Raw genomic sequence first — 13,852 nt, forward strand, 5'->3', positions numbered from 1 at the left:
GGAGCTTCAGCATTCTGCTCGCCCCACCAGTATCCAATCAGGAAACTGGCTACTTTGGGCGGACTTTTCAAAACAGCGAAAACAAAACAAATCGGGGACCTTTAAAAGGTGCGATGCGGCCTGAACCTATCTCCTTCCGCCCCTCGCGTCTAACACTCCCTCTCTTTCCTCCTTGGGATCAATAGACGAATAAAGTCGGTGCCCAGATTCCATCTTGCGCCCTGGAACCGAGAGGGAGGATTGGTTCGGTAAAGCCATAGCGAGTCGAGGAAGCCTCAAAGCTGACTGGAGACAGACGCTTAGGGGCGGGACTCTTTTTCCAAGACTGCTGCGACAGCGGCGGATCCCTCCGCGGGGAGTCACGTGCCCCACCCCCTTGGGGGCGTCGGAAACTCAAAACAAAAACAAGGGGTTTGCTTCGGCATCCGCAGCGGCGGCGGTGGAGCCCGCAGTCGGCCTGGGCTAGAGGGGCCGGCGCAGCGCCCCAGCAGGAGGGTGGGCGCGCGGGCAGCAGAATGAAGCCGGGGCTGTGAGGCCACAAGCGCCGGTGGCCGGGGGTGGGAAGGGTTGGATGCCGGTCCGGGGGCACCGCTGAGGCGGCAGGTCTCTGACCTCGGAGACTGGTCCGGACGCCCCCGCCGCACCCAGTCCCCTCCGACCGTGACGCCGCGGGCCGGTGGAGGCGCGGCTCCAGCACGGTGAGTGGGCCCAGCCAGGATTGCAGAGTTTCTTTGTTCTTGGTCGGGGCTGCGGGGACTGATGTCAGAGAGGCCACCCCTCAGCCTGGGGAGCAGTTCCGGTCCTGCCCTCAGCCCTAGGGCAGTGGGCACCCGGGAGCGGAGAGATGCTGATGGGATGCGTGCAGTGTCTAGGAAGCTGGAGGCAGTTCTTTGGTGCGCCCCCCCCCATTTTGTCACAGGGGGCTCTTTGGGGTGGATTTTGGATTGACAGCTCCTCGTCTCCGCACAGTTGCGGAATCGGGCATGGACAGGTGTTGTCTGGGCACTGAACGGGCTGGATTTTCTGCCCCCCACCCCTGCCCGGACCCTGGCAGACTGAGCCGCGCCACCCCAGCGCTTTCTGGAACCGAGGTCTCCGGCACTCCGGTTTTGTTCCGAGGAGGCGCAGTCGGTGCGCCTGGGAAAGGCTTGGGGGCTGGACTCCTGCGAGAGGGGCTTCTGGAGCCGGGCTCCGCGGGAGGGGCGGGGCTCGGGAGTCTCCTCCCTCCGGTTCTTTGTTCAGTCGCGAGACTTTCTTTCCCCATCCCCCCGTATTGTGCGAAGCCCCTACGCCAGGGATCCGCTCCTCTCGGAGCCCCGGGTGCGTTCCACTGGGCAGAAGCCCCTGGCCCCACGACTTCAGGTGGGGCGGGCCGTTCGGACACCGCAGCCCCGGGTACAGTTTCCTGTTTGTGAAACGGCCGGGAGGCCGGGGCTGGCCGGCCTGACCCTGCGCTGGCCGGCGGACGTGCCCACGGCCCCTCCCCCTTGCACACCTCCCTGGCCGCGGGGGAGGATTCCGCCGGGCTCGGCTGGACGTGACTGGTCCCCTCACCCGCTTCTCGCCGGGGTGTGCTGGTGCGCCTCTCGCTGGAGGTATTAACCCCTGCTCTTTTGTGCTCTCCCTCGCTCACCCCTGCCACCCCCAGGATACACTGAACTGTGTGTGGTGTCTTTGCTGCAGATGAAGGATTTGGGGGCAGAGTACTTGGCCGGTCGCGAAGGTGTCCAGCTCTTCGGATTGTTGAACCTCTACCTAGAGCAGGAACAGAGATTCCAACCTCGAGAAAAAGGGCTGAGCTTGATCGAGGCTACCCCGGAGGTAAGTTCACAGGAAAGATACCTTGCGGCAGCCGCTGACTGGGCTTGGGGAGGTGACTTTAAAAATACGTGTGTGTGTGTATAGACACGTATTTATATTTTTATTTTAGTTGAGTCTGGATTAAAGGCTGCAAAGTTTCTTAAGACGAAAATCGATCTTCCTAGAGTATTAAGATAAATCTTAATACCGCGTCATTGGTTTTGTTTCTTAGCAAGAACCGAGAGCGATACTAACTCTAGGGAAGTGTGGCTTCAGAAGTGACACCCCGAGTCCGCATCTTCTGAGTGGGAGAGTCCCTGGAAATTGAGCAGATCATTTGTGGAAATACCCTTTGCCTATGCAATACTTCGGTATCGTAGGCTCCTAAGTGGTTTTTCTTTTTCCTAATAAAAGGAAACAAGGAACCTTCTATGTGTCCATTACAAGGGAATTGGATTATATTTGCTGTAACCCTCTGAAAGTGTGGCAGCAGTTTGCTTTATATTGAGTTGCTGAATGTCTGATGGTGTATATATGTTTTTTGTGTGACTTGCCCAATTATGTATATTTTTAAAAATTGGTGATGTATACACATTTTCTTTCTGAATAACTGCAGCATTTTGATTCAATGATAGCACTCTGCCCCCCATATTCTTGAAGATTAAGTGAAACAATTACCTTCTTTGAATCTGTGTGTATTACCCGTTTTAGTTCTAAGACAGACATAAACTTTGGCTCTTGGTTTTTTTTGCAGACGGATAACACTTTGTGTCCAAGATTGAGAAATGCCAAAGTCGAAGATTTGAGGAGTTTAACCAACTTTTTTGGATCTTGCACTGAAACTTTTGTCTTGGCTGTCAATATTTTGGATAGATTCTTGGCTCTTATGAAGGTATTTAATCAATTTTTGTAAACACAACTTCATTTTTTAATACCGGGTGCCCAGCACAATACCTAGCATAAAGGATTCAGTAACTGTCTGGTAAATGAATGTATTTGTTATTATACATAAGCATTTTTAATGATCAGAGTTGTGATCTTTAGTTCAGACTAAGAGACTACAAAAGTCAGTGTATTGTATCTTAGGTTTTGCTGTATCTCCTACGTACCTTCTCTTTGAAGATGTGATGCAATGAAGAGTACTTTTTTTGGGGGTGTTTTGTATCTACACAGCTCTCAAAATAAGGTTTTCATATTTTCATTTCCCAGTATGTTTCTGTTAAGCCTAGGTATTTTTAAACACCTGAAACATGCCATATAGCAGTATGTTAAAGGTGACCTAGTGCCTTCCCTATGAGAAACCTTTTCAAAGCAGGGAGCCACAGTCTTATTAACAGTTACCAGCGACTCATAAAATTTCACTTATTTGTGGAGTCTAAAATATGACACAAATGAACCTGTCTATGAAACAGGAACAGAACTAAGGACAAAGAGAATAGACTGGGGAGTGCTAGAGGGGCGGGAGAGGGTTGGATTGGGAGTTTGGAATTCGCAGATGCGAACTGGTGTCTACAAAATGGATGAATGACAGGGCCCTACTGTGTAGCACAGGGAACTCTACTCTATATCCTGTGATGAACCAGAATGGGAAATAATATGAAAAAGAATGTATATTCATATATATGTGTATATATTGACGGAGTTACTTTGCTGAATAGCAGTAATATATATAACATTGTAATTCAACTATACTTCACTTAAAAATAAATTTAAAAAAACATTGATCAGTAACTGTTAGAAAAATGTTATTCTTCTGCCAGTAGGATTCTTGTCAGCTGCTGGGTCAGTTTTCAGGGCACTGAAAGGAAAAGGGCAGCCATCTGTCCATGGCAGCTTTTCCATCTGCTCCACTCTGCGCATCTGATGCAGTAGCTCTCTTGGGGCAAATTTGCACTGAGGCATAGGATGGTCCTTAAATAGATAAGAAGATCAAAAGATGGATATGTTACTTTATATTCAAAGAAGTATATTTTCTTGGTGTTAGGCTTAATTTATTTTGGGGGAGATTGTACTATTATGAGTTTCGTAAGTTAGAAATACAGTGTATTTAGAAACCTAGCTTTTAAATTTGCATTAATATTTTTTTAGCCGCATTTAAATTAAATGCTCAAAATGTTTTTTCTGTTTTTTAAAGGGAGGTTAAGACAGCTTAAAATGTAAAAACGGTTAAGTATAATTGTATGTAAGGGTAAATACAAGGAAGCAGTTTGATCATGTTCTATCTTAAGAGTAGGGGCCCACTGCAGTATTTTAAGTGTCTGCTTTGCAAAGTTAAAGTGACAGTTGTTGGAAGAAACCTTTGGTTCCTTGTTTTTCAGGTGAAACCTAAGCATTTGTCTTGCATTGGAGTCTGTTGTTTTTTGCTGGCTGCTAGAATAGTTGAAGAAGAATGCAATATTCCATCTACTCACGACGTGATCCGGATTAGCCAGTGTAAATGTACTGCTTCTGACATAAAGCGGATGGAAAAAATAATTTCAGAAAAATTGCACTATGAATTCGAAGCTACTACTGCCTTAAACTTTTTGCACTTATACCATACTATCGTACTTTGTCATACTTCGGAAAGGTCAGTGGGATTAAAAATGAAAATTTTGTACTTTAGCTTTGCTGTAACTAACAGTAAAGAATTAGAATGCCAGTGAATATTTTTATACCTTCCAGTTTAATAAACATTTTATTCTTTCTTTTCATTGTATAGGAAAGAAATACTGAGCCTTGATAAATTAGAAGCTCAGCTGAAAGCTTGCTGTTGCCGACTTACCTTTTCAAAAGCAAAAGTAAGTTAATTTCTTACTTATATATATATCTCAGTTTCTATTTTGAATTAAAAATATTTATTTTTCTTACTTTTTTTTCTTGTAGCCATCTGTACTAGCTTTGTGCCTTCTCAATTTGGAAGTAGAAACTTTGAAATCCATTGAATTGTTGGAAATTCTCCTGCTTGTTAAAAAACATTCCAAGGTAAATTAAATATCTTCAGAACTTGTTCTTTATAGCAGATTTCTTACTGGTATTTTATTTTTTCTGTGGTGACTTAATCATTATTAACACTTTATGAGGCTCTTAACTTTTATTCATTTTTTTCTTTGTATCTTAAGTGTTGATGTTCTTCTCCAAATGCAGCTTCAACTCAGACAGTATTAAGCTGGAGTGGAATCTGATCACTTGGCCTAGCCTCTTCCTGTATTCAGACATCCCTTCCCTAGTCTTCTTGCCAGTTGGTAGTACAGTGGTCTGTGTCGCCCTGCACACGTTGTTCTAAAATGCGTACTAAGAAGTCAACTCAGTAAATACACCAACAGCATCCCAGTACATCTGTAGGACTGAGACATTGTCCCATAGTAGCATTACCAAAATAACATCAACTGTGTTTTTGTTTTTAAACTCCTTTGTCAGGCCAGCCTAATAAGTTTTTTCAATCATAAAGAGGTGTAAACCAAACAATCACAGTCTTTTTTCTTCAACTGGTAGTCTGGTTGGAGAAGTATAGAACTGAACACAAGGCAGGGTCTGTGTCTCTAAACAGAGGATGTGCTTGAAAATTTGGTTAGCAGAGAAGTGGGCTAGACCTTGAGAGGCATGATGGCTGGGACCCTGGCTGTACCAAAAAGCATCTTAGACACTGAAAGTTTGGGAATCAGTTCAGGGTAGGTTTGTAGATAGAATGTCTAGGTGCTAGTCACAAGCAGGAATAAGGGCATCTAACTAGTTTTTAGAGGCCAAGCATGGAAATAAGGAGTCATGGATGACCAAGATGTGGGCCTAGTGGTGTGGAGAATATTGGCCCCACTGAGGAAAATTTCTAAGAAGTTAATGTCAAAGAAGTATGATTTTAGGTACTTGGAGAAGGAAATGGCACTCCACTCCAGGACTATTGCTTGGAAAATCCCATGGACAGAGGAGCCGGGTAGGCTACAGTCCATGGGGTTGCAAAGAGTCGAACACGACTGAGAGACTTCACTTTCTTTCATACCTGCCTGATAGGTAGGTGTCTAGCAGATTCTTGCCAGTCTAAATTATAGTTGGCGATTGAGATTAGGAATTTCTTACGAGGAATATTAGTTGAAACCTGAGTCCCTTGCTTAGGGGTCAGTTAAAACTCCGGGTTTTCGGTATTGGCAGTTTCCCTGTTAGGATCCAAGTGAAGGAGTGTGAAGTATACAAGTACGACCATTCACGCGGGAAGGAGGTTTTCAAGAAGGAAGTGGTCAAGAGTGTTGAATTTTGTGAGAGGTCCAGTGTAATGAGAATTGAAGGAGCTTAGTTGGCATGTAGGAGGTGATGTCAGGAGAATGAGAGGTAGAAGCCAGGTTGCAAGGGGATTAAGATGTGGCTGGATTCGGTGGAAATGGAAGCCAGGATGACAAATCCTCATCCGTTTGTGGTCAGGTACATGTAGCGTGAAGCATTTTAACAGCTGACTTCCAGTTATTGTTTTAGTGATGAATTTATTAATTTGGATCTAAACCTTTTATAGTATTGTTATTTAGAAACAATCTTCAGTGAAAATTGATTCCTTGAAATAAATTGGGGCACTCCCCAGTGGCGGAGGAAGTGTGCCCATCTGGGGAAATTTCTCTTCTCTTGTATTTCCAACTTCTTCTTTCACATACATCTGGTGTTCTAATATAAATGCATATTTTAGCAGTCCAATTAAAGCTATGTTACAGAAACCTAAATTCTGTTAAATTCCTTTGCATTGTGACTATCAAAAAATGTACTTGATAATTGGTGGATTAACAGACCTGTTGCTTATAGGCAGTGTGTTTTCCTAAAATAGGTGGAATCCTCTGGAAGTATTTTATACCTGTGGTGCTCCTCACCTGAAGCAGTGGTTACCAAATTTTGACTGCATATAAGAATCATCTGAGGAGCTTTAAAAAAATCTTGGCTGACCGCCCCCCCCCCCAATACCGATTAAGTAAAAGTATCGGGGGTGGGAGCCAGGCACAGTATTTTTTAAGAATCATGGAGTAAGTCCAAGGTATAACAAGGTTTGGGAACCACTGTCATAATCTCTTCAGTTAATTTTTTTTTTTTTCCTTCAGGTGAATGACTCCGAATTTGTTTACTGGAGGGAGTTAGTTTCTAAATGCCTAGCCGAATATTCTTCTCCTGAATGTTGCAAACCAGATCTGAAGAAGCTGGTTTGGATCGTTTCAAGGCGCACAGCCCAGAACCTCCACAACAGCTATTACAGTGTTCCTGAGCTGCCGACAATACCAGAGGGAGGGTGTTTTGATGAAAGTGAAAGGTAAGCAGGTTCCATGACTAATCAGACTTCCCCAGACTGAGACTGATTTTTGTATATCAGAGCCCACACCTCTAATGGCACCATTTCTTCGGGTGAGAAAATTAACCAGAAGTAGTTTTTATAGGTAATAGGTGGGAAGTATATACCCCCTCCCCCCCAACTTTATTAAAAAACAACAGAAACCAGCATCCTATGCATCATTACCTCCCAGGGCTTAACAACTGAAAGCATGTACCTTTTGGCCACCGTCACCTACCACCCTCTCCCCTCACCCCCGGCAACCACCCATCTGTTCTCTGCATCTGTGAGTTCTGTTTTTTGTTTTTAGATTCTACATATAGGTGACATCATGCTGTATTTGTTGTTCTCTGACTTATTTTATTCCTCCCTTATTAAAAACTGGTTGTTTCCCATCTCCCTTGCTCTTTGAAATTCAGTTTAGTTAGAAAACAAGCAAATGGCATTCTGGGCTTTTTAACATTAGTGTGAATTCCTAAAATGGTACTGTGGGAAGAGGCTGTGGGTTAAATGACTGGAAACTAAAGGGAACTGCCATCACTGATGCAGCCGAGTTCTGGGGATATTTTTAGTTTTGTCAGATGCCTTTGTCTTGTTCAGAATTTATTTTTGTTAGTAAGTGAACTTAATTTTATTAAATTTGACCGTTTTATGCCGTAGGGAGTAAAAGACCAGAAGTACCATTTTAATAGCTTGTTGGTCTCTTGGTTTGATATTTGAGAAGATCACTGATTATTGATGTGAGACAGACATGTGATAGGACTTTGTCATTAGTCTGTGTTTATTGGATTTAAGGGCTTCCCTGGTGGCTCAGATGGTAGAGAATCTGCCTGCAGTAAACGAGACCTGGGTTTGATCCCTGGGTTGGGAAGATCCCCTGAAGAAGGGAATGGCTACCCACTCCAGTATTCTTGCCTGGAGAATTCCATGGACAGAGGAGCCTGGCAGGCTACAATCCATGGGGTCGCAAAGAGTCAGACACAACTGAGCCACTTAATACTTTCACTTCACTTTTCATTGGATTTAAAATACTTAAACTACTTTAGAATTCTAGTTAGTATTACTTGGTACAAGAATATTAGTTTGGCAAGAGGTAATTAGTTTAAACCCCTTAAGCGAATCTGTATTTTCTAAGGAGGTTACAATAGACTTCCCTTTAGGAAGGCCTTCTAAGTTAAATTTTGTCTCTGTAGAGCTTAAATTTTGAATGTAAAAATCCTGAGACTAGAACTACTTGTTCAGCAGTTTAATTTTGCCTGTGTGACATTGGAGTGTGTTTTAAATAATGAGATCCTCTTCTCTGTTTTTCCTTTCAGCGAGGACTCTTGTGAAGACATGAGTTGTGGAGAAGAGAGCCTCAGCAGCTCCCCTCACAGGGATCAAGAGTGCACGTTCTTCTTCAGCTTCAAAGTGGCACAGACACTGTGCTTTCCATCTTAGAAATCTCATGGTCCTGGGCCCGAGTGTTAAGTGTGTGTACAGGTTTCAAAGCAATAAATGGAGTAGGTAGCTTCCTGGTCCACCCCCATCCAGGCAGGAATTGCATCGACTCTGGAATACCTACCTTCTGTTTATTATTCAGATCAGATCTGGCCTATTTTCATATTTAATCCTAAGCCATCAAATGGGTTAGTGCCTCTTAAACAATTAACAATACTTTAGACATTGGCACTTTATTTTTCTCATTGATCTTTAGCTACTTGGGGGAGGAGGGAAGGTGCTGATACCTTCAATTTGCTACTTTTCAAGGTGATTTTTAAAAGATGAGTAGTGTAGCGTCCATTTTTTATAAAGCTTTCAGGTGTCTTTATGGAAACAGATTGGGAGTGTGAAAGTGCTGCCTTAGCAGGTACGATGGCTGATCCTTTAATGGTTTATCTTAGGTCTCTCCCTCCCCCCCCCCGTTCTCAGAGCAGAGAATATACTCTTAATTGTCAAACACCTTTTCGGTTGTTTTTGTCTTTTAAATGATCAGTGTACTCTGATGCAGACTTTAGAAATTTTAGTAGGAGTTAGAATATTGACATTTCTGTGATTTTAGTGTGTGTAGTATCTTCATTTCTTTGAGGTTTCTGCCAAAGCAGAATAAGCAGCAGACTAGAGTAAGTGGGTAGTTGCATTCCTAATGCTTAAGTATTGTCAGACTGTAGTATTATTTTAATGTTTTTAAAGCAATCCATAATCTGCTAGTTTTGCATGTACTTGTATGAAAGCAGTGCAGCAGGTTGAACAGAACTAGGTAACTGTGGAATGGATAAATGTTGATCTAGTAGCACATTTTATCTCATTTTCTTCTATTAGAGGAGTCTGCATGTTTATGTTTTATTTCCTTTATAATTCACATTTCAAAAATAATGGTATTGTATATGGGTGCCAAGAATATGAACTGTAAAAAAGAAACCTAAGTGTTTGTAGTATTATAGTTTTAAGCATATTTGTGTGGTGGTACAGCCATAAGAAAAGGGATTTATAAACTCTGTACACATGAGATTTTGTACAGAGAACTTTTTTAAACTTTATAAACTGTATATGAAAGTGTAAATCTTAAAAAATGTACATAAAATACTGTATTTTTTTACCGTGTGTGATAGTCTAGTCATTGCATGTAAATATAATTTATTGTGTATCCTGTATTATAACTCATATAGGGATGACTTACTTTTTTGCTGGTAAGTCAACATCCATTGGATGTCTTTTGAAGTGAATCTTTTTGAAGTAATAGATTACAACTCAAAATAAAAATATTAACAAATGCTACTCCTTGTTTGCAGTCACATTTTAATTTTTAACTCTGGTGAAAAAGTGTTTGCTGTATTTCAGTGAGGAGGCTTGAGGTAAGTCTGGAGTGCCTACAGGAAGAGCCCTTTCCCTTGGTTACTACAAGTCCCTCAGGTAGTGTTTCCTCACTGCAGTTTGGCCCTGAACCTTGGGGATACTGAAAGTGAATCTGTGGAGAGTTGACCTCTTTGGGGTGAACTCATACTAAATGAAAGAGTGACACATTAGCCTGAATGCCTATTAGTTTATAGTGAAAGCCAACAGATGTCAAGTAGACCAGAATGCTCAGGTTGGTGGGTTAGTGCAGTCTTTCTGCAGACAAGCCAGATTGTCTTAGAAGGTCACTTGGTGAATATGCCCACTAGGGGTGTCAACTCTGATTGGACCTAGGCAGCTTCTGGCTCTTCTGATCTCTTTCCAAGCTTTAGGCTTGATAAGCAAGTAGTAGGTTTTGGTTTTTGTTTTCTTGCATGGGGTCTCCAGCTAGTTTGGCATGTAGACTTTTGTTTTCTTTAGTTAGAAAATGAGATATACTGAATATGGTGGTCTTGTAATCTCTTCTCCCCTGGAGACGGGAATGGTTTCCTACCCTCCTGGTGGAGAATCTCTGTAACCCTCAACCTCTTACCAAGTAATTTTGGCAAGTAGTAGACAATGTATTCTACTTTAAGCTTTTTTTAAGTTTTTATTGAGTTACAATGCTTCTGTAAGAGGTTTGGGTTTTTGACCCCTTGTTTCCTCTTGCCTCCTGCCTCCTGCATGGAGGCCACCATTTATTTATATGCTGTGTTTACTGTTTCCACTTTCTTCCTCTAGCTTGGTTCAGACCTATACTCTTTATCAGCAGGAATACTACCGTATCTTATTGATCTCTTAGACTCAAGGCTTGCTTTTGATCCCCTCACTGCCTAGATAGCCTTTTAAATATGCAAATCTTATGCAAATATGCAAATTTGCCCTGAAAAACTACCTCAATTAGGGTAAAGTCCATGTTGTGACACACAAGTCTTTTCTAATCAGAACATTGCATCTCTCTCTTTTTTTTTTTCCTTGCCATTTCCTACAGCTACAAAATAGGTGTTAAAAAGAAGTAACTGGCAGCTGTGTGGGAGATGGAGTAGAGCAGGAAGAGACCACTCAGGAGTCCTGCAGAAACCCAAGAAGTGATGAAGGTGATGGGATGAAAGAATCAAGGTGGGGCTTGAGAGGCACTGTCCTTTGTAAGCATTATCAAGTATACTCACAGACAAGGTCAAGAGCCCTTCTTGGGCCATTGACAAGGTGGCTTCCCATAATAGGAATAAAATAGAAAATCAAGTCTCCTGACCCATTCACAGCAGAGATGAGGAAAAGGCTGCCATTTTGGTCTCTTCCTTGCCCCTTGATTTGGCAAGAAATTTAGCCTTTCAGGTTTTGATTCTATTATTTCCCGGGATGTGGTGCACATACTTCACTGCTCCCGTCAGTGAACTGTGCTGAACTGTGGCTCTCCCTGAGCCTGTGGTTGCCACCCATCTGACCCTTGGGAAGCGAGATTGGACAAATAATATGTTTCGTTCACCTGTTACACTCAAGAGTTAATATTCAGGTTAAGTACAGAGGCGGGGAAGGCAATGGCACCCTACTCTAGTACTCTTGCCTGGGAAATCCCATGGATGGAAGAGCCTGGTAGGCTGCAGTCCATGGGGTCTCAGAAGAGCCGGATATGACTGAGCAACTTCACTTTCCCTTTTCACTTTCATGCACTGGAGAAGGAAATGGCAACCCACTCCAGTGTTCTTGCCTGGAGAATCCCAGGGAGGGGGGAGCCTGGTGGGCTGCCTTCTATGGGTCGCAGAGTCGGACATGACTGAAGTGACTTAGCAGAAGCAGTAAGTACAGAGGTGTTGGTTCCAGAATACTTCTCACAACAATTTTAACCATTTTCTTGGTCTAGGATCTGCCATTTTCCTTCAATTTCTTTCACTGGGCTTCCCCAGTAAAGAATCTGTCTGCAATGCAAGAGACCCAGGTTCAATCCTTGGGTCAGGAAGATCCCCTGGAGGAGAGCATGGCAACCCACTGCAGTATTCTTGCTTGGAGCATCCCATGGACAGAGGAGCTTGGTGGGCTATAGATCATAGGGTTGCAAAGAGTTGGACATGACAGACTTGACTGACCATGTACATGCACACTGGATTCTAAATAATATGATGTTCTCCCCTGCCTCCCACTTTCCCTTGCATGTGTACCAAGTGTCAGTTTATTTAAGCAACCCACTTATCAGATTATTATATAGCCAAACCATGTGTTTTGCACTTGTCCCTTTTGAACTGAGTTTTTCTAATTTGTACCAGAAACAGTCCACAGATTTACTGGCTTTGTGATCAGCAAATTGGATGTGGGGTAGATAGCTTCCCAATAGCCAATGAGTCTTCTCATCACTGTGCAGACATGGTTCTCTTCACATCAATGCTGGAGTCCGTTCCCCTTGAACTTCAGCCAGCCTTGTGCCTGGCTTTGCCTTTACTAATGTGCAGTAGAAGAAGTTCAATGCATGTGCAAGCCTAGGCTGCAAGAATTCCCTTTTATCTCTCTTGGAAGCCAGCCACCCAGCTGCAAAGAAGCAGGTTGGGTTACTGAATATCAGAGCTCATGCAGAGAGAGGCTCTCGGCAATGAGAGGCCATCTTGGAATGTTTCAGCTCAGCAGCTTGTGTGAGCATCTTCAGCTAAGTCACAGGAAGTGGAGGAACCACCCAGCTAATCTGAATTAACCCACAGACTCATTATTTTAGGCCACTAGGTTTTGTGGTGGTTTCTCACACAGCAGTAGATAACCGCGGCAGGTTGCTTGTTATTTAGAGTCCAACGGTGGTTATCTCTGAGTGGTAAGATTACAGATGACTTTTTTTTTTCACTCTACTTATGCTTATGTGTAGTCATGTATGGATGTGAAAGTTAGACCATGAAGAAAAGTAAGTGCTGAAGAATTGATGCTTTTGAACTGTGATGTTGGAGAAGACTCTTGAGAGTCCCTTGGACTGCAAGGAGATCAAACCAGCCAATACTAAAGGAAATCAGTCCTGAATATTCATTGGAAGGACTGATGCTAAAGCTGAAACTCCAATACTTTGGCCACCTGATGTGAAAACCTGACTCATTGGAAAAGACCCTGATACTGCGAAAGATTGAAGGCAGGAAGAGAAAGGGACGACAGTGGATGAGATGATTGGATGGCATCGCTGACTCAATGGACATGAGTTTAAGCAAGCTCTGGGAGTTGGTGATGGACAGGGAAGCCTAGTGTGCTGCAGTCTGTGGGGTCGCAAAGAGTCAGACGCAACTGAACTGAACTGAACTGATGCTTATGTGTGGTGTCTATTTTTTTCCTTCAAATTTGAGCTTTTAGTGTATTGACAGAATAAACAATGAACTCTAGGAAACACGCACTGATTATACTCTTTCTTTGACTAAAATCCTTGTTGGTTTCCCATTGCTCTTGAGCATCAAGTGCAGATTCCTTAGCACAGCTTCCAAGACCCTACTTGATTTGGTCTCTTCTCAGCCTCATCTCTTATGGCATTCATATCCACACACATTTCAGCCTGGTTGTGTTTCAGTTCCTCTCATTCACTGTGCTTTCACTCCCTCTTGTGACTTCTTGCACGTTCCTTCATCTGTCTGGAATACCTTTCCTGTCTTCCTCATCTGGAAAACTCCTACTTATCACCTTAGGAGTTGCTTTGTTCTCTCATTCACCACCAGTGATATGAATGCCTCTTATGTGTCAGGCACCACATTAAGGGCTTGATATTACAAAATCAAACACAATGTGCAAAGTACCTGCCCTCATGTAACTTACTTTCTAGTCCAGAACCAAATAATATACAGCAAATAATATTTTTGAAGGATCTGATGATGTGTTTTCTTCCAAGGAATCTTTCTGGAACTTACTTCCCTCTCCTTGCCAGTGCAACATATTTCTATAAAACTCTCTATTGTTCTTATCCTAGTGGTT

At 43.0% G+C, this 13,852-nt stretch overlaps 1 protein-coding gene across 10 annotated transcripts; it reads left to right on the top strand.

The window, feature by feature from the left end:
• The first annotated feature begins 387 nt into the window (after nt 1–387).
• Nucleotides 388–13,279, top strand: CCNG2 (cyclin G2). 10 transcript variants are annotated; one of them, XR_009601087.1, is made up of 10 exons: nt 388–698; nt 1,684–1,821; nt 2,555–2,692; nt 4,119–4,369; nt 4,502–4,580; nt 4,666–4,764; nt 6,852–7,057; nt 8,392–9,909; nt 10,920–11,047; nt 11,790–13,279. XR_009601087.1 is itself a non-coding variant. In XM_004009930.5 (8 exons), the coding sequence occupies exons 2-8, from the start codon at nt 1,684–1,686 to the stop codon at nt 8,513–8,515; spliced, it is 1,035 nt and encodes a 344-aa protein (XP_004009979.1). In that variant the 5' UTR covers nt 388–698; the 3' UTR covers nt 8,516–13,279. The 10 variants fall into 10 exon arrangements, 3 of the variants coding, with proteins under 3 accessions (XP_004009979.1, XP_042107472.1, XP_012035619.1); XR_009601091.1 differs by lacking the exon at nt 388–698 and adding an exon at nt 822–893; XR_009601090.1 differs by lacking the exon at nt 388–698 and adding an exon at nt 1,271–1,595.
• The last annotated feature ends 573 nt before the right edge of the window (nt 13,280–13,852 follow it).

Source organism: Ovis aries, chromosome 6, assembly GCF_016772045.2.
Source record: "Ovis aries strain OAR_USU_Benz2616 breed Rambouillet chromosome 6, ARS-UI_Ramb_v3.0, whole genome shotgun sequence".
Lineage (NCBI taxonomy): Eukaryota > Metazoa > Chordata > Mammalia > Artiodactyla > Bovidae > Ovis > Ovis aries.